At 30.9% G+C, this 21,632-nt stretch overlaps 1 protein-coding gene and 1 pseudogene across 2 annotated transcripts; one reads left to right on the top strand and one right to left on the bottom strand.

Moving 5' to 3' along the window:
• Nucleotides 1-12,577: 12,577 nt before the first annotated feature.
• LOC149886866 (uncharacterized) lies at nt 12,578-17,956 on the bottom strand (annotated as a pseudogene). Its single transcript, XR_016453672.1, has 2 exons — nt 17,901-17,956; nt 12,578-14,444 (listed from the first exon to the last, which is right to left on the bottom strand). The product of XR_016453672.1 is annotated as an uncharacterized LOC149886866 (transcript).
• On the top strand, nt 14,926-16,969 carry LOC149886867 (uncharacterized). The gene is made up of 2 exons (XM_090091533.1): nt 14,926-16,353; nt 16,450-16,969. The coding sequence occupies exons 1-2, from the start codon at nt 14,988-14,990 to the stop codon at nt 16,758-16,760; spliced, it is 1,677 nt and encodes a 558-aa protein (XP_089947659.1). The 5' UTR covers nt 14,926-14,987; the 3' UTR covers nt 16,761-16,969.
• Nucleotides 17,957-21,632: the final 3,676 nt, after the last annotated feature.

The following is a 21,632-nucleotide window of genomic DNA, read 5'->3' as shown; positions in this document are numbered from 1 at the left end:
ATATATATATATTATTACCTTCTAGTCTCCTTCCAATACAATATAAATATATATTTATATTGTATTGGAAGGAGACTAGAAGGTAATAATATATATATATATATATATATATATATATATATATATATATATATATATATATATATATATATATATATATATATATACATATATATGTATATATATATATATATTAAGCCGTCATTAATACGTGTTAATAAGAAAACTTAAAGACGTTTTAAATAAGACGACTTACTGTGTTTCATTTGAGACCAGTTTAAGACATCTTTAAGACCAATTTCAAGACATCTTCAATTTGTCTTTAAGATGGCTTGTTGTTGGGTGGGCAGGTATTTTTATTTTCAGGTATAAAAACTGAAATTTATATAATTCCAGCATATAAACCAATACCTACTTGGAAAATAACCAGGAAATTCTCTTTGTTTATATTTTCTTTTTCGAAGAAAATCAACATCCTCATTGTCACTTTTTTCTTCTGTGGTTGTGAACTCAAAGTTTTCACAATCCTGTTTGCTTTCTGTGGAAATGAAAAAGTTATAATAGCTCCTCCTCTTAGCCCATTAATTAAAAAATAATAACTTTAAGAAATAGATGTAGTACTTGAAGAGAATTTAACTTTTATAAATGAAAACTTTTCCGATTCCGTGACATGCAAACAGATTATTATCCGATTTCGTGTCATACTAAAAGACTATTTCACTTACTTTTTGGGCTTTACTTATTTTACTTTAAACACCAAATCAACGCATAGTTATTTAAAAACTGAGTTTTTTATCAACGTTGAAATAACGTTGAAAAAAACGTTTACTGAACAACGTTTAAATAATAACGTTATTTTAACGTTGCGATTTGGTTAACCAACGTTGAAACAACGCTTCAACCAACCCAGCAGGCACAATACGTAAAAAAGACGTTTTATTTCTATCTTAAACATCTCTTATCTAGCGCAGATGCGAAAAAAACATTTTAAACGTCTTTCGAAGTTGGTATATTATGTCATCTTTACATTACGTATAAAATACGTTTTATTCCTAGCTGAGCTAGACAAGACGTTTTTTACAAGGAGGTTTAATCAATGATATATTATATATACTAGATGTCTAACTTGCGGGATTTTATTAGACGAAAAGTGAAGCCGCATTTTTGTTTAGAAATTGAATCCGCCATTTGTAATAAGGGCAAAAGCACTGATCTCAAAATATAACTGGATAGCGTATTCAATTGCCTTTTTCAAAAAAAATTGAAGCCAAAATTGGCCTCCCAAGATGGCGGCGATCGGAGCTCCTAGCGATGATCGATGTACATTTTATAAGGCTTTTTACAGAAATATTAAAGAAAATAAATAGAGTTTTGAAAGGGGTTCCTTCTAGGATTATTTAATACATATATGTAGTTAATGGATGTAATATTTAATAAAAATATTAAGTACAAAATGTTATTTTTTAATATATATTATTTTACTTATATATTATTCTTTGTAATATTTCAGCTCTCAATAATTGAGTCAATTGTTTTTAACTTATTATTCAAAACAAATCATTAAGGGAATGTTTTGATAACATATGTTTTGTATGTTATCAAACATTATCAACATTATGTATCTTATCAAAAAACTTATGCTATGTAAATTTACAATAAACCATCTGCTCTAAATGTTGGAATGTATTAGTACTTTCTTATCATTTCGAACAAACCAGTTTTTTAAAATTCAAAGACAGAGGAGGTTTAATTAAACCAACCAAAAGTGTTGCTATCATATGCGAAGAAACTGAAAGATGTTTCCATAGATTGCTTGCCTCAATAAATGGCAACCTTCCAAATGAAATAAGAATTCAAAATGCCATTTCTAGTGCTGTTTTGAGATCAGTTGATTACTCAAAACTATTTAATGAACAAACTTCTCATATGTTTGACTCAGCTATAACTGATAACCATTTATTTGCACTGATTAAACATATTTCAGAAAACTATGCAAAAATATATCTTTATCACCTGGGTAAAAAACAAACTGCCAAAATAACTGGAAAAAAGCTTAGGAAGCAATTAACAAAACTTATCCTATTCAAAAACCAATCAAAAATATTTTTATGATATGATATGATATATATATATATATATATATATATATATATATATATATATATATATATATATGTAATAACTCTAGAAGGAACCTCTGAGTTGTGTGTAATCACAGCGCTCAGCTAATAGTTCATGCAGCATTTATAATTTTTTAGTGCCTATCTGATGAACTAATGCCTAGAAAACATTTTATCTTAAAAATAAAATCAGCTGCCTACCATGCTATTGTGTTATTAACCTTCTAGCACACAGCATTGGGTAGTTAAGAACTAAAAGGTACATAAATTATATAACAAATGCTAACTATTTGAAACTTGAAATTTCTGCACAATCAAACAAATACTTTTTCTTTACTTTTATTAAACAAACCAAATTTAAGCAAATTAAAATTAAAATTTGTACTTAGTTTTACTGAGAATTTTTATTTTATCATATTTATTCTAAAAAACGAAAAACAGAAAGTTAATATAGAGCAACTTATTGTAAGAATATGTTTTGTTTAATAAAAAAATATTTATTTGAAATTTATGTAAATATGTAATATTCCGTTATTTTTATGAAAAAAATCTTATGTTAAACAAAAAAACTAGATTTTTATTAGAAAATTATATATCTATCAATATTTGAACTCAAGATATAAAACTTGATTATCATCAGTTTCTTAATTTTCATATCACAATTCCTTAATTCCGCCGCCATCTTGGGAGGCCACAACTGGCTTCAAAAAATTATTTCGTATACGCTATCCAGTTATATTTTGAGATGAGTGGGCAAAAGCTATATCCAACGTGCGAAATAAAAGTTAAAAATGCATGTTTTTGCCCGAATTAGAAATGGCTTCCACGGCTTCATTTTTCGGATCGAAGTTAGACATCGAGTATATTATAATACTCATGTAGTTTAAGGCCAGTCTCCGTAAATTTCGGGTTTGTTTCGTTTATCTGAGGGTGACGTAAAATTGTGCCGTTTAGATCCCGCGGGATTTTTCTAAACGTTTATAATAAAGCCACTGTTGTCGAAAATAGGGATATTGACCTTCGAGCTGACCCGAGAATGAGACCCATATGGGATGATAGTGAACCACTCCCAGAGTCCAGAAATTCAAACTTTGAAATCAGGTTACAATATCCGCCAGAGAAAATTGAATTTTCATATTTTGGGTAAAAATTGACTAGCGCCCAAAGCTAAAACCCACATAAGTCTAAAACCAATAAAGCTGGAGAGCTGAAATTTGGTACAAAGTTAGCAGTGGTATATTTCTGTACTCACACAAAAAATCAATAAATTTCCTTGAGTGGTTCAAATTTTATCAAGTTTTAAATTTTAAGATTTTACTTTTTGAGTGAAAACTCTCTTGAAATGACTTGGTACTTATTGTTTGGTTATAATAGAACTTACGTCTTAATGTAAAGGTTAAAAAACTGTAGCTTCTTCAGTTAAAGTTCATATCAAAAGAGCATTTTCGCTTTTTCTTTTCAGTTTAATTTGAGAAACCGAAAAAGTCAACTCTGATCAAATGGCCGATTTCTTTATTTGACTTCTTCTGACTTCAAAAATAAATTAATTCTCAACCAAAATAATTCTTATCCTTTTCCTTCAAATGTGTTTGCTGTTGTATTCAACAAGACAGTTCATCAGCTTTGTAGCATAATCTGGGTGGGTCTTTGTTCGTTTGAATCTTTGCTAATGAGAATTGAAATCCTGATGTGCAGCTTCAACAGCTTGCTCACTGAAAATGCCAAGTGGCATCTTTTGACGGCTGACAAAGTTCTTTACATGAAAAAACATTGTATGGACTTTTGGTGTGATGCTGCCATGCTGCAAGGCCAAATATGAACTTTGGAATTGGTCAATTTTTTGGCCATAGTCTTCTTCAAGGTGAGTGCCAAAGCAGGCCTTGATGACGGGTTGAACTTTCTAAAAGCTTCAATAAAGCCAAAAACCTGGAATGCAGCATCATTTTCGGCCAAGCTCTGAAGTGAATCAACATTGTTCAAGAGCTTCCGGCACTCATTTCCTTCAAACTGGCCACCAGAAAAATCAAAGATGGTTTGATATATTTTTGAAATTCTATCAGTTTGGTAGGCACTGATTTGACGAGTTGCCTTTTTCATGCATGTCAAACAGACCACTTTCCGGTTTTCTTCATGGTTTCTAACTTTATATGGCATTGTGATAGATAACCTGTCAAAAAAGTTTTATGTGAAGTATGGGTTCAAATTATTGATTGTTAAGCTTTAACATAATTTTATTTTTACTAACAAAGAATTTTAGCTTACCTTCAAAGTTTTAATGCTTTTTCACTTGTAGCTTGAGCTAAAATAATGAGTTTTCCCGAAAAAATGCAAGGTAAATATTTTTGATATCACATGTTTTCATCAGTGCAAGATTTTCTTGCACTGATGAAAACATGTGATATCAAAAATATTTGCCTTGCATTGTTTACACACATATGCAACTATATAAATTTTATGGATAATTGATAAACCTTTAAAATATCTATGTACATCAAAGTTTACAATAAAATGGATTTTAAAATCTAATATATATAAACTGAAAGGTTTTTAATTGAATATCACTTCATATGACACCTTTTGTATAAGCTTTTTTGTGAGAAATTTTGTTATAAAGATTTTCTTAAAATTCAAAACTTAATAAAATTTGAACCACTCAAGGAAATTTATTGATTTTTTGTGTGAGTACAGAAATATACCACTGCTAACTTTGTACCAAATTTCAGCTCTCCAGCTTTATTGGTTTTAGACTTATGTGGGTTTTAGCTTTGGGCGCTAGTCAATTTTTACACGAAATATGAAAATTCAATTTTCTCTGGCGGATATTGTAACCTGATTTCAAAGTTTGAATTTCTGGACTCTGGGAGTGGTCCACTATCATCCCATATGGGTCTCATTCTCGGGTCAGCTCGAAGGTCAATATCCCTATTTTCGACAACAGTGAAGCGGTAACTAAAAAAGTCCGACAAGAAAGTTTTCTAATTTTTTGAATATATATCATGAGTTCATAACATGTTATGAATTTGTATATAATATAATGATTTATAACAAACCACATTATTTATTATTCAAATCTTGAATACTTATTATTTGCAATAGATTTTTTAAATTGGATGTAAATTGTGTTGGTGTATTTTACTAAATTAGTGCTCAATGTTCAAAACAGAACATAGAAAATAGAAAGACTTCTTGACGATTCTGAGAAAAGAGAAACTGGCAGCAAGTATATATGTATGTATGTATATATATATATATATATATATATATATATATATATATATATATATATATATATATATATATATATATATATATATATATATATATATATATATATAAAATATCTAAACAATATCTAGATAATCTAGATAATATCTAAACAAACAAAAAATTAACAAATCAATTGACTGGATGATTATTGTTAAAACAAAATAAATAAAAAATTAATGATAAATTAAATAATGATAATCAATACAAATCATATCCTATTTAACAAAACTTTATTACTATAATATAAACTATTACTCCAATAATATCACAAAAGATGTTTTTAAAACCAATCTCAAAGGTTTTTCCAATTCATTTTGATGTATATAAACATTCAAAAATTGCCATAATCTTTAAACTTTTTGCTTAATAATCTTTAAACTTATGATCTTATAATCTTTAAACTTATAATCTTAAAACTTATAATCTTTAAACTTATAATCTTTAAACTTATAATCTTTAAACTTATGCTTTTAATAAATTTATGTAAGTTACTTGTTAATTCAACTAATGACCATGCATTTGTTGTCATTGATTTATAATGTATTTCGAATAATAATAATTTTACTACAAAAGAATTTAATAAATGGATTTCTATTTCTTCCAAACAAATCGGTTAAATTGCATCATTTCTTAATAATATATAGTTCCTTTTTTCTTTTGTCTCTACTAAAGGCAAATAAAATGTAGTTATAATGGCCTTTTTTGTCCATTAAAAAATTTGAATGCTAAGAACAGCCTTAAGAAATAAATAGAAGAAGGTTTTCTCAAACTTTTTCAAGAAATTTGGTTAGATTTCCACGATTAAAAACCTAGAACGTAGACTCCAGAAATGTAAACAAATCATGTGTAGTTAACCAGCCATCTCACTCAACAACAAATATTAACGAACGTTTAGATGTTCCTTCTCTTTTTTTAAGTGTTTTAGTACACAACCGGGTTATCGTTAAACTAATTTAAATTAAAACAGCAACAAAAAAAACCTATTTATATTGGAAAATTAAGGGTCTGCGTATCGCTATCGGTATATCGGTATGAACCGATATTTTGAACCAATAACGATATAAAATGATAACGATATCAAACGATATGAGTTTGTCTATGAAACGATAACTTATCGTTTGAAACGATAACCAAACGATAACTTATCGTTTGAAACGATAATATCGGCTTTTTTATCGGTTTATTGGAATACATAAAAATAACGAGAATACCGATATTTATCGGTATAATAACGATATTTTTTACAATATTCCAATTTATTTTTTTTTTAAAATGCCAAATTTTAGTTCAAATATAAAATAAATCTTCAAGTCGAGTCAAGATGTCGTTTTGCCTATCTTTACCGGTTTTAAAAGTTAATCCTTCCCAATTGTATATATTATCTGGATGCCTAACTTCACAAAAATTCTGTAAAGAAAAAGTGAAGCAACACTGTTCTCCAAATTGACCCCCAGGTTGAAACTCTCCCCAATCCTGATTTTTTTACATTTAATCAATCATATGCATTAGTAAACACAATATATGTTGTCAAAAAAAATCTGAACTAAATGCTAAATATGTATACTTCCAAAATTAAAACGCATAATTTTTGGCTTTTTTTCTTCCAAAGTTTTAATAAAGTCAGCCATTATTGTAGTCAAAATAACCCATTAATATATATATAGATTAAAGTACCTTTGATATACTCTCTAGCCAGTGTGTGTGTGTGTGTGTGTGTGTGTGTGTGTGTGTTTATATATATATATATATATATATAAATATATATATATATATATATATATATATATATAAATATATATATATATATATATATATATAAAACGGAAATGGCTTTGACAATACCTTATGTATTTTGATTTGGAGATTACGAAAATGATGTCCGTTTTGTTGTGTGACCCACCAATTTTGCGTAAATTCACATTTTCAAATTTTCGATTTTCACTATGAAAGTTGTCAATGTGATTTTTAATATATTTATTAGCAGTTGTTTATGATTTATTTATTAGCATTTCTTTATCATATACCTATTTGCATTTGTTTAACCTTGTATTAGACTAAATGTAATTCTGTTTTATTTTAGATAAACTACAGGTAGCCAAGTAATATATAGATATAGAACAGTGTATATTGAAACAAGAAATGCCTAGAACTTGTAAAAATCAAGCCGACAACTTTTGCTACATTTGTGGCGAACTGACTTTAAAGAGATGCAGACGAAGATTGACACCACATGTAAAAAAACTGTATGAACTATACTTTGGTTGCAAAGTCGGCGACCAGGATAAGAACTGGGCGCCTCATCCATGCTGTGTGAGGTGCGCTAGTTCACTATCATTGTGGGCGAACAGGACTGGTGGAGGACCAACATTTGGGGTGCCAATGGTGTGGCGTGAACCCCAAAATCATTGTTCAGATTGCTATTTCTGTTCTGTTAACATATCAGGTCGCAATTCTAAGGGTAAGAAAGCTATAGTGTACCCAGGATCATAACAGGATCTGACATGAAAGATCTCGTTCGAGATTTGTATTTAACAAAGCAACAGAGTGAATTGCTGGCTTCACGTCTCCAGGAGTGGCATCTGTTGGCTGGTGATGCAAGAGTGTCGTCATTTAGAAAGCGATCACGGGAACTGCAGCAATACTTCTCTATGGATGAAGAACTTTGCTTCTGTTATGACATCAGTGGGTTGTTTGATGATCTAGGAATACAATAAGATTCATCTATGTGGAATTTGTTTATTGACGCATCACTTTATAGTATTAAGGCAGTATTACTGCATACTGGAAATGTGCTGCCTTCCATTCCCATAGCACATTCGGTAACCCTGAGGGAAAGCTATGTGAATATATCACTTATTCTGGACAGAATTAAATACAGAGATCACAGATGGTCCATATGTGCAGATTTGAAAGTTGTTGCTATACTAAATGGATTGCAGGCTGGTTTTACTAAGTACATGTGTTTCCTTTGCAAATGGGATAGCAGGATGAAATCAGAACATTATATGAGGAAATGTTGGCCACAACGAGAAACATTTGAGGTTGGTTCCCATAACGTCATTCATGAACCTCTTGTGGATAAAGAATCATCTTGCCCAATCTTCACATCAAGCTTGGAATCATCAAACAGTTTGTAAAGGCGTTAGATCACAACAAACCAGCATTTCAGTATTTGCAGACCAAATTTCCTAAAATCAGTGACGCCAAAATTAAAGAGGGCATTTTGGTGGGGCCCCAAATACGAGAACTGATGCTGGATGAAACGTTTTCGGGAACGATGGATCAATATGAACTTGCAGCATGGGATGCATTCAAACGGGTGTGCCAGGGATTTCTTGGAAAACATATTGCACCAAATTACGCTGATTTGGTAGACAGATTAATTGAATCCTATCAAAAACTGGGTTGTAACATGCCGCTGAAGTTCCACTTTCTTCATTCCCATCTTTCCTTCTTCTCTGTCAATGGAGATGTATATGATGAAAATGGCGAGCGCTTTCATCAGAGTATTGCCACAATGGAAAGCAGATACAAGGGAAAGTGGAGCCCCGCCATGCTTGCAGATTACTGCTGGAATTTGCAGCGCGATGAACCCGATGCAGCATTCAAACGCCAGGCTAAATACAATTAAATACAAGTAAACAATTTGTGTTAAAAGTGATAATAAACATGTTCATACACTTATTCATATGTATAGAAAAATGCATCTTACGTTACATCTTTAAATCGTTATTTCAAAAAATTGTGACGTGCTACAGCATAACTGATTGCATATTTGGAATCAGCACGTCTGAATTAATAAAGATAACCTAATTTGGTTCTTGTTTTTTTCAAAAAGTTAAAAATTGTTGCGCAGTGTATTTAGCCAGGGTCAAATACTTTAAATGTGGCTGAAAAAATCTATGGACTCTGCTATTCAAATCTTAGTATAGATTATTTATTTTTATGATTTTATAATTTAAAAATAACGTTAAAATAAGATCAGTTAAATCATTTTTTCTCTTTGTGCTAATTTGTAGTTTGATTCAATATATTTTTTATTGTTTTTACTTATTTCAAAAACTGTTATAAAATTTTTACTATTAATTTTGAAGGAGTTTCTCATGATTGTTGCATAAGTAAAGCTGTAACCAATATAGTAGATATTAGTGAATCACTTGGAGATAAATATGCAGAACAAGTAGCATCTGGATTGTTAAAGCATAAAATGGAGAGTGAAAGCATTGTAAGTGTAGAGCAGTTCAAGATGTCTACAGGTGGAAATCTTTTCTCTGTTACAGTTGGAGTAAATGAAATTACGTCAAAAAGAAAGAAAGTAAATCATATCTTGTTCCAAAATATTATGGACCTATCAAATGCATTAGAACTCTCTAAAAATAAAACCAAAAAATCATGTTCTACTTTACACAGGAATCTAACAAATACTGTAGAATTGAGTATTAATGTTAAAATGTCTGAATTGCAGGAAACTCTGAATATCTTGAAATGGTGGTCAAAACTTCTTAAAAATTATTATTAATGTTTTCAATCCAAAAAATCATTATTCTTCCTTTGAAATATATGAAGATTCTGTTGTGAAGCGATGCTATATTCTTGCCATTGTGGAGATGGTCTTACAGGATAATGGCAATCTCCAAAATTATTGGCACTTCTTCAACTTGAAGAAGTAAACTTCAGTATGGCATTTAACCTAAAGTGTGCAAATAGTGTTTTTAGAACTTTCAAGTCACTCTGGTTGTTAGAGTGATGTCATCTAACACGGCAGTTACATTTATCATTGTAATTACGGACCATAAAGATATATACAATTCTGTAATAGCACGCATGTCAATATGGTCGCTTCTTTATGTTAATAAATATATTAGATATTTATTTGTATTCCTCCATTATGACTAACCCCAACTCAACAGGTTATGGGCCCAGAAGCCAATATCAAAGTTTATTATTCGATGGAGATGAGAGAAAGTTTGAATTATGGGAAATAAAAATATTAGGATACATGAAACTTAAAGGTTTAAAAGATGTTATTACTGGAACACAAAGAGTCAATGACGATGAAAACGAATTAGCGTTTGCAGAATTAATTCAATACCTAGACGAGAGATTGCTTTCATTAGTAATGAGAGATGCTCGAGATAAAGGAAGAGAAGCATTCTCCATACTTAAACAACACTATGCTGGTTGTAGCAAACCAAGAATTATAACATTATACAATCAACTTACAATGCTTCAAAAATTGAATTCGGAGTCAATTATAGACTATATAATAAGAGCAGAAACATCAGCAACAGCATTGAGATCTGCAGACGAAATTGTAAGTGATTCACTCCTTGTAGCAATGGTCTTAAAGGGATTACCAAATGAGTATAAATCTTTTATTGCGGTTGTAACACAATCAGAAACTGTTAAGTGTTTTCAAAAATTTAAACAAGCACTTAGAAACTTTGAAGAAACTGAAAATTCAAGAAGTAATTAGGCTGAACCAAATGTAAGCAGTATTATGAAAAATAATGTTAAATTTAAAAATAAAAATGTTGCAAAATGTTATACATGCGGTATTCCAGGTCACAAATCTACAAATTGTTATAAAAACAAAGAAAGAAAATGGTGTAAATTGTGTAAATCAAGCACTCATGACAAATCCTGTCATAAACAGCAACAGGAAAAAGATAAAGCTAAAAAGTTAACAGACCAAAATATTGATCAAAGTTATGTATTCAAAGTTGATGAAGGAAATTTGCAACTTTTATCTGAAAATGAATCATTCCTTGTTGATTGTGGAGCAACTACTCATATAGTTAATATTGATAAATATTTTATTTACCTTGATGAACATTTTAAACCATAAAATGATAAGATATAAATGTAAAGATAAGCAAAAGGACATCTTGACTCGACTTGAAGATTTATTATATATTTGAACTAAAATTTGGCATTTAAAAAAAAAAAAAAATTGGAATATTGTAAAAAATATCGTTATTATACCGATAAATATCGGTATTCTCGTTATTTTTATGTATTCCGATAAACCGATAAAAAAAAGCCGATATCGTTTCAAACGATAAGTTATCGTTTAGTTATCATTTCAAGCGATAAGTTATCGTTTCATAGACAAACTCATATCGTTTGATATCGTTATCATTTTATATCGTTATCGGTTCATACCAATATGCCGATAACGATACGCAGACCCTTAGTTTCCAGAGAAAAATTATTTTCGTTGCTAAGGGCCGTAACCAATTTGAAAGCGTTGATTTTTTTCCTTAAAATTTGCGCATGCGTACAATAATATAACGCTTCCAAACAACCGTGACTTTACTTCTATCAAATTTTACAGCAATTAGTAGTCCTAACGACATATTTTTTTTTGAAAAAATTAAAGTGTAGTCTTGAAGTTTAGGAATTTGGGTAACTTGTACTAGTTACATTCATTTAAAAAAAAAAACTCCTATGGCTCCTTCCGGGGCCTTAAAAAAAGAAAAACTTGCCCCACCCCGGGGTAAATTGGCGCAAACTATAAAAAAGATTATTAACGTATTAGTGAGTAAAAATGTATAAAAATTATTTATTATTTCTATGAGCTAGTAGCAGTTAGTAGTTTGAATATGAAGCCAAAACAACACCCCACCTTTGTTCCTGGTAACAAAATCCCCTAAAAAAATTCAAAAATTTTTTTTTTTGTAAAAATAAACTTTTTCAATATTGTTAGAAATAAAAATTTTAAAAAAAAATTAATTTTATAATGATATTTTTTGTTTTCCAGCTTTCCCTGTGAAAATTTTGCCAATAAACCCCAAAAGCTTTTCAATAAACTGCCTAAAGATCCTGAAAAACGACAAATACTAAAAGTAGGGGAGAGTATGCACCCATGATCCTAAAAATCTATCCGGCCAATTTACTGAATATATGTTTTCACTTTAACCTCTAAATTAACAGTAAATGATAGCAAACTTTATAGTTTATTATAATTTAATGATCATTTACTGAGCAAAATATTTAAAGTAAATTAAAAATAATAAAAATTAATAACACTCAATTGGGATCAAGGGTGCATACTGGTATGCTCCCTTGATCCTACATATATGCACCCTTGATCCTATTTTTGTATACTTGATCCGAATCCAAATTTATACCGTGAATGTGTAAAAATTGTTTTTAAGCCATTCAAACAATGTCTATATTAAAAACCATTTAACTTTTTATAAATTTTATTACAACTTTAAGCAAAATCAATGAAAGAAAAAAATTAATGCAACGAAAAAAGAAAAATCAATGATAAAAAATGTTTTCTTTTTACTGAGGCTCTGTTTCCTCAGTTGTTAAAGTAAGAAATTACTTCTTTACAATATCCTTGAGTAGATTCTAATATATCACTGTCACTGTTATAGCTGTTTAAAATATTATCTTTTTTTCTTTTATAATTTTCGACATCAAGTTTTCTTTTTCTTGTCATGAAGATTTTTTTTTGGCATAAAGCTTTCTGATTTTTTGTCTTTTTAGACTGACTTTTTTTTTTCATTTCCTGAAGTCTATTTAGTTCATTTCGAACAGGAGTATCAGTGAGTATTAGGGTGCGCTGACGCTTATGTGTTTTAGAAGACTTTCTTGATCCAGCTTTTGGAAATGGCTTGATTTTTTCTAAACTTGCTTGATGAGCAATATTAATAGTAACACTGGACAGTTGACTCCCAGGGTCAGTTATTTTTAAAAACTGAGTAGGCAATAAACTAGAAGGTGAGTCTGATGGCAGACTTGACATTGAATGATTAAAGGCTGGGACATGAAATTTAGCAGAAGCTGAATTAGTAGTGACTGGTTCTGGACGGTCTGTCAAAGATGAAGCCAAAAACTCATTATCAGAAAATATGTTAGGATTAAAGGGTTCAATTCCTGCCACAGCAAATCCTGCAGATATGTTAGATGGAGTAAAGGCTTGTGCATAAGCGTTACTTGTAACTGCAGCTATATCATATATGGTCATTGGTCTTGGATTAGATACAACCCAATCATCACAGGCTGCATTGTAATAACGTTTCTGTGGCCCATACACTGACCGATCCAATTGTTGCAGCTTGTGACTACAATGTGGTGGAAAGGATAGCATTGTTATGCCTTTTTTTTTTGCTAAATCTAAACATGAAATTGAAACATGGCTCTCATGATTGTCAAGAAGTAAAAGCACTGGATTAACTGGTGAACATTTCACATTTTGAATAAAATGTTTCATCCATTCTAAAAATGTTGCAACATTCATCCAGCCAGAAGGATTTACAACCCCAACACATCCAGGTGGACCACCATTTATCATGCTTCCTTTGAAATGAACTCTTGGAAAAATAAAAAACGGAGGGATTGAGTTTCCTATTGCATTAACTGCACAACAAACTATTACCAACATACCTCTTTCTGCTGAAGTTATCCTTCCAACTTGCTTGTCTTCTTTACCAGCAATTACTTTGACTGGTTTTTGTACAGTTGTGAGATCTGTCTCATCTACATTATAAATATTTTGTGGTTGAAACTTGAGTCGCAGACGAACCTCTCTTAGATTGGTGAAAAATTCTCCAACTGTATAACGGTTAAAAGCAGTTGCTCGTGCCAAGCTGGTAGCTTCTGGACTTCATAAAGATAATTCTTTCCTGCGTAACATAAAACCATGAAGCCACTGTTTCCCAGCTATTTGTGACCTATTCCACGACTTAGGAATGCGTTTAGAAAGAGTCATTGCAAATTCATATGCCAATTTTCATGTTGTTTTGGTTGACAAACCATAATGAAGTTTTGAAACCTTTAAAAGACAGTCTGATAAAGATGTTTCTTCTTCATTGCAAAGATTTGCATTGTAACATAGTTAGGTTTGCAGACTGTATTTGGGTTTGATCGACATTTCCTAACATACCTTTTTATTGTCATTAAATTTATTCCTCTTTCCTTAGATACATGATAAACTGTCTGGCCATCAAGAACTGAATCAACAGCTGCTCGCATTTCATTTTCATTAACTTTACCCCTAGTCAGTCTTTCAGTTTTTCTTTTTTTATGATACACCATGTTAAACTGTAAATAAAAAAAAATCTGTTAAACTTTATTCTATTCATAAATTGTTGAATTAATTTTTATAAAGATTGTTTTTATAAATACAAACAAACATAAACAAAGATTTTATACACACACATAAATTTTATATATATATATATATTAGGGGTATGACTAAAAAAAAAATTTAAGAATTTTTTATTCCCCATGTAACCATGAGTGGAGAAATTATATTTATAAACATAAAATATTTTTTTTTTATGTAAATTGTCAAAAAAGATCACCCCTCAAGCTGAAAATAATTTTTCCTATCTTTTTAGTGAGTTATAAATTAGAAATATAATAGAGAACCCAATCTTACTCAATATACGACTGTGATCACAAACATCATAAATTCTACAGATTTCTTTGCGAGATAACTGAAACTTTTAATAACTGCAATTTTCGATTTGAACCCTGTTGGACCGCGTGGAAGTGCTTCAGCATTTTATAATTGGTTTTTTGTATATAACTGGAATTGTCTTCTTTAACTTTGTCAAACTGTTATCTTGTGTTTTGAACATTATGTCCAAAAATAGAGTTGCTTCAAACAAGAATAAGAAAGTTTGGGAATCAAATTTAGTAAGGTTTGAAAAAGCTAAAACTTCCAGAAAATGTACTACTGTTGTTAAAAGTATTAGTGAAATGAATAAGATGCCAACAGAACAGCATATCATTGATCGATTTAAAAGTTTGTCATCAAATGTGAAAAGTAGAAAGGAGAGAATTGCAATTGTGGCTGAAGAAACTAAATTGCTATGGAGAAAGCTAAATATTCCTATTCAACAAGGGAAATCGGCAGCAGAAAGAAAAATAGAAAATGCATTGAAAAAACTTGACAAAGATAGTCGAAAACCCAGAACTCAAAATTTTACACGATTGTTTGACATAACCGATGAGAAAGGTGAATGGTTGTGTCAGGAAGATAAAGAATTTTATTGTCTTCAAAAGTCAACAAATGGAAGAGCTGGATATTGTACCACAATTAAAGATGCTGAAGGTATTCATCCAAGAAAATTAGTGTTGATAAAGAAACAAATGTCCATCAGTCAAGGACAAGATTTTGTTGAATCAGCTAGTGAAGGAGAACCTTCAGAAAGTGAAGAGCAGTGTTCCAGCAGTGATATTGAAGCTGAAGGTCCTTCATCATCATCTAAAAAACAAAAAACAAATTCAGCAGTAAATTTAGTGATTTCTGCTAAGATTAGTACCAAAAAAGCACATAAAGTCTGTAAAACTCTTTCAGAAAGTGGTATTTCTATTCATACTCCAACGCAAAGTGGTATCTACAAAGGTGTTATGAAAGAAGGAGAAAAGTTGAAAGCAAATTATATGGAAAACCTAAAAAATGAAAAGTGGTCTTTGCACTTTGATGGAAAACAAATAAAGAAAATGGAACATCAAGTAGTTGTTTTGAAAAATGAAAATAGAGAGGTTAGGCTTGCTGTTCTGGAAATGATGAATGGAAAAAGTGAAACAATATATAATGGGATAAAGCATGTGCTAGATGAGTATGAGCTGTGGCCAGCCATAAAAATGATTGTATCTGACACAACATCTACAAATACAGGATTAAGAAATGGTGTAGTTACACGGTTACAGAAACATTTTAAAACCATTGGACTAGAAAAGCCTGTTTTTATTGGATGCCAACACCATATTCTAGATACTCTTTTGAAACATGTCATGAATGATCTTTTTGAAGGATCAACAATGTCACCATATCTCCATTACCCTTTTGTGACAAGGTTGCAGCAAGATTACGAGAACTTGAAACTATTGTTTAGTAATATTGGAAATCCTTTGACAAAAGTGAAGCGAACTCGCTGGAGAGATGACATGGATTTCCTGAATCACTTAATAGCATGTTATAGAAAGTTTAAAAGCACAGGTAACTTTCCAAAAGTTAATTTCAAATCACTTCCTGCTATAAGCAATGCAAGATGGAATTCGAGAGCCATTTTTATTCTACTTGCTTACATTTTAGTACCAGAATACCAAGAATCAGAATCAGCTCAAGCAGCATGTGACTTCATCTGTGGTTCATGGGGTGATATATGGTTTGGGGGTCACTACTTCAATCCTGCAGACTTTGTTAATCTATTAGAAGCATGCAATGAGCATCCTAAAGCATTGAAATCATTGAAAAGGTTTTGGTCCACTGAGCCAACACCAATACCAACACAACGTTCAAATATATGTGCAGAACGTGCTGTGAAAGTGATGCAAGACTTAATGCCATTATGCCATAGCATAGAAAAACTAAATATTAAATACTTATTGTCAAATACACAGTAGACAAATTTTAATTATACATGTTTATTGGTTTCTATAAAGTAGTGGAAGATGTGTTGCAAAACTACATTTTTTAAAAAAAATTTACAAATATTTTTTAATTGGGGGGTGAACTTTTTTGACATATAGTAAAAATGCTTGTTATTTTTCTGATTTTTGCACAAAATCTCCACTAAATTTAGTATGGGGATATAGGGTTGCAAAATTGTCATATCCCTAATATATATATATATATATATATATGTATACAAAATATATATATTTTGTATACATATATATATATATATATATATATATATATATATATATATGTATATATATATATATATATATATATATATATATATATATATATATATATATATATATATATATATATATATATATATATATATATATATACAAAATGATATTATAAGAACAAAAATAAACACAAAATAGCATAAAAATCTTTATCAAAAGGTTTTATCCTTAAAAAAAATTACTAAAATACAATATGACATATTGTACAGAAATGTTCATGTTACTATAGTTTTTACATTTTGTTATTTTCTTTTTCTGTGTATGCACCTTTGATCATAGGATCAAAGGTGCATAAACGCATTAGGATCAAGGGTGCTAACCCGGTCCATTTTCACAAAAATTTCTTTTTTGTCATACTAGATGGTTTTACAACATAACAAAAACAACCATAGAAGAGGTGAATACTTTAGTTACAAAATGGTATAAACAAAATTACTAAACACAAGCAAATGTTAAAGATGTGAGGTTCCTTGTAAAAGTAAAAAAAATACTTTTTGCCGCCAAAATAAAACTTTTTAGAAACAACTTTAACAATGGCCTATTTTCTTACCAAAACACAATAAAATTTGTAGGTTCAGTATTTATAACACGATGGCTATCAGCCATTTTTAATAACTTATGTAAGTATAAAGATAACGCTGTAGGATCAAAGGTGCATACGGATCAAGGGTGCAAGTTCTCCCCTACCTGACTGATAATAGTAAATCAATTGTGACTGGAATATTTATAGTAGTTTTATTTATAGGACCCAAGATGAAATGGTCAATTAGGAAAGGTCCCTGAGATTTCTGATACTTTTTGATAAAAGACTCTGCAGATAAACGCAATTCGTCAACTTACCCCTGCTGACAACTATCTCGGTCTCCCCTATCATTATTTCAAGAAATAATGTAATACATTTATTTCAAGAAAAATATTTAAACAACTTTTTAACTTAGTAACTATAGTAACCACCTTAGTAACATCTAAATAAGCATACAAATAGTCATAAAATAGTCATTCAATGATTCAATTGAGTTATAATAATTTTTTTTTTGAAATTGAAAGAAAATATCTGGTTGAATTATAATTACAAGTTTTTGTTCAGTTTCATAAAAATTCTCATCTCTAATGATTTTTTTCATTCGATTGCGGCGACCAACAGTTAAAATTCCACAAAGTGAAAATATCCTTTCTACAAACGCCTGTGATGCTGGAGCGGACAGTAAATCTTCAGCCAAAATTGCAATCTTGCTATACTTGCTTTTGTTTTGTTTCCAAAAAAGCAGGCCGTTACTTGGCAGCGCTTCATCACCGCTTATGTCTATCAAATACCTTGACAGCTGACTTGCAACAGTGAGATTGTCTTGGTTATAAATTTTTCCTTCTTTTGTAAAGATTTTATTTGACAAGAACTTAAAGCGCTTTATGGCAGCAAATTCACATTCAGATCCCTTTGACTCAGCAGCAGCTTGTAATTCTTGTTCTACTCCACAAACTTTTATTATATACATCTTTGCTGCATGGAGCAAGATGCCCATTTCCGGTGTGAGGAAACAGCAATGGCTGGATCTAACAAACATGCAGCAGACGAAAGAGGATTAAACGGATCTGAGTCCGGCTGCAGAATTGATTGAAACCGTTGACGTAGATCTCCATGAAGATTCGCTGTCAAAGACTTGTTAGTAGGATATTCTTGTAAATGGCATTCCAAATTGAGTATAGATGGTAGAACCTGTGAAAGAGACTGGGCATTGGTCTGAAGTATATCTGTTTGTACTGCAAAGGGTTCCAAAAGTGAAGAAATGTTTTGAAGACGAACCCATTCACTTGCTTTGAATGTGTCGATTCCTAAATTTAAGTAAACCGTCTGAAATTAAAGTTTACTAATAACAGTTGTAATAACTAATAATTATCATTGACATACGCCTCTTTTTTCCATACTGTTGTGATGTGGTTTAAAAGGCAGGGTAAAATATTTCCGTGTTATTAGTAAACCTAATTTAAAGACTATATACCCTGTCTTGTTTTTTTAATGATAATGACTAATGAACTTCTTACAATTTATTACCATTTTCGTTTTTTTTTAGTTTAAATAAGGTAAGACGCAATTTTGTAGATTTAATAAAATTCCGAAATAAATTATATACACTAATAGCATAAATAATAAAGTGATATGTACCAGTTTCTGTAAGAACTTCATTAACCGATATCTTTATTTTCAACAGCCGGTCAATCATCTGATATGTACTGTTCCATCTTGAGGTGCAGTCAGTTATCACAGACTTCCCACACTTCTCAATAAGTTTCTCAATTGCCACACTTGATTTCCTAATTCTTGATACAACTTGTCTCGTTTCTAAGATGGTTGCACTATAATGTTCATAAACTGGTTTTATGAGAAGCTGGAGTGTGTAAGCCATACAGGGCATTCGACGATATGGAATATGATCTGGCAGAAATAAATCAGTTTGTTCTGACTGAGACTGGATCTCTTCCTCATCAGTTTCATGTTCAGACTCGTCAGATTCAAACTCATTAGATTCAGATTCGTCAGATTTCTTAGCTGCATGCACTTCCTGTAAAGGCCTGATGGCTCTAACCATATTAGACCCGTTGTCTGAAACAATCAACATAACTTGATTTTCTCTAATACCCCACTGGTCAAGACATTTCTTTAAACATTCGGCAAGCATCTCACCCGTGTGGGGATGTTGGAGTTCCACCAAATTTAGGAAAGCATGTCGTGCTTTATCAATGGTGGTGTCATAGAAACATGCTGATATTCCAAGGAACGATGCTGTGAGACCCTTCTTCGTCCAACATCAAGACAAATTGTTACTTTGCGCACTGTTGTCGAAAATAGGGATATTGACCTTCGAGCTGACCCGAGAATGAGACCCATATGGGATGATAGTGGACCACTCCCAGAGTCCAGAAATTCAAACTTTGAAATCAGGTTACAATATCCGCCAGAGAAAATTGAATTTTCATATTTCGTGTAAAAATTGACTAGCGCCCAAAGCTAAAACCCACATAAGTCTAAAACCAATAAAGCTGGAGAGCTGAAATTTGGTACAAAGTTAGCAGTGGTATATTTCTGTACTCACACAAAAAATCAATAAATTTCCTTGAGTGGTTCAAATTTTATTAAGTTTTGAATTTTAAGAAAATCTTTATAACAAAATTTCTCACAAAAAAGCTTATACAAAAGGTGTCATATGAAGTGATATTCAATTAAAAACCTTTCAGTTTATATATATTAGATTTTAAAATCCATTTTATTGTAAACTTTGATGTACATAGATATTTTAAAGGTTTATCAATTATCCATAAAATTTATATAGTTGCATATGTGTGTAAACAATGCAAGGCAAATATTTTTGATATCACATGTTTTCATCAGTGCAAGAAAATCTTGCACTGATGAAAACATGTGATATCAAAAATATTTACCTTGCATTTTTTCGGGAAAACTCATTATTTTAGCTCAAGCTACAAGTGAAAAAGCATTAAAACTTTGAAGGTAAGCTAAAATTCTTTGTTAGTAAAAATAAAATTATGTTAAAGCTTAACAATCAATAATTTGAACCCATACTTCACATAAAACTTTTTTGACAGGTTATCTATCACAATGCCATATAAAGTTAGAAACCATGAAGAAAACCGGAAAGTGGTCTGTTTGACATGCATGAAAAAGGCAACTCGTCAAATCAGTGCCTACCAAACTGATAGAATTTCAAAAATATATCAAACCATCTTTGATTTTTCTGGTGGCCAGTTTGAAGGAAATGAGTGCCGGAAGCTCTTGAACAATGTTGATTCACTTCAGAGCTTGGCCGAAAATGATGCTGCATTCCAGGTTTTTGGCTTTATTGAAGCTTTTAGAAAGTTCAACCCGTCATCAAGGCCTGCTTTGGCACTCACCTTGAAGAAGACTATGGCCAAAAAATTGACCAATTCCAAAGTTCATATTTGGCCTTGCAGCATGGCAGCATCACACCAAAAGTCCATACAATGTTTTTTCATGTAAAGAACTTTGTCAGCCGTCAAAAGATGCCACTTGGCATTTTCAGTGAGCAAGCTGTTGAAGCTGCACATCAGGATTTCAATTCTCATTAGCAAAGATTCAAACGAACAAAGACCCACCCAGATTATGCTACAAAGCTGATGAACTGTCTTGTTGAATACAACAGCAAACACATTTGAAGGAAAAGGATAAGAATTATTTTGGTTGAGAATTAATTTATTTTTGAAGTCAGAAGAAGTCAAATAAAGAAATCGGCCATTTGATCAGAGTTGACTTTTTCGGTTTCTCAAATTAAACTGAAAAGAAAAAGCGAAAATGCTCTTTTGATATGAACTTTAACTGAAGAAGCTACAGTTTTTTAACCTTTACATTAAGACGTAAGTTCTATTATAACCAAACAATAAGTACCAAGTCATTTCAAGAGAGTTTTCACTCAAAAAGTAAAATCTTAAAATTTAAAACTTGATAAAATTTGAACCACTCAAGGAAATTTATTGATTTTTTGTGTGAGTACAGAAATATACCACTGCTAACTTTGTACCAAATTTCAGCTCTCCAGCTTT

This window comes from Hydra viridissima, unplaced genomic scaffold (assembly GCF_058129835.1).
Source record: "Hydra viridissima isolate aposymbiotic clone 2 unplaced genomic scaffold, HvirCarnegie_v1 scaffold_6, whole genome shotgun sequence".
In the NCBI taxonomy this organism is placed as follows: Eukaryota; Metazoa; Cnidaria; class Hydrozoa; order Anthoathecata; family Hydridae; genus Hydra; species Hydra viridissima.
This window is presented reverse-complemented; position numbering and strand designations above follow the sequence as displayed.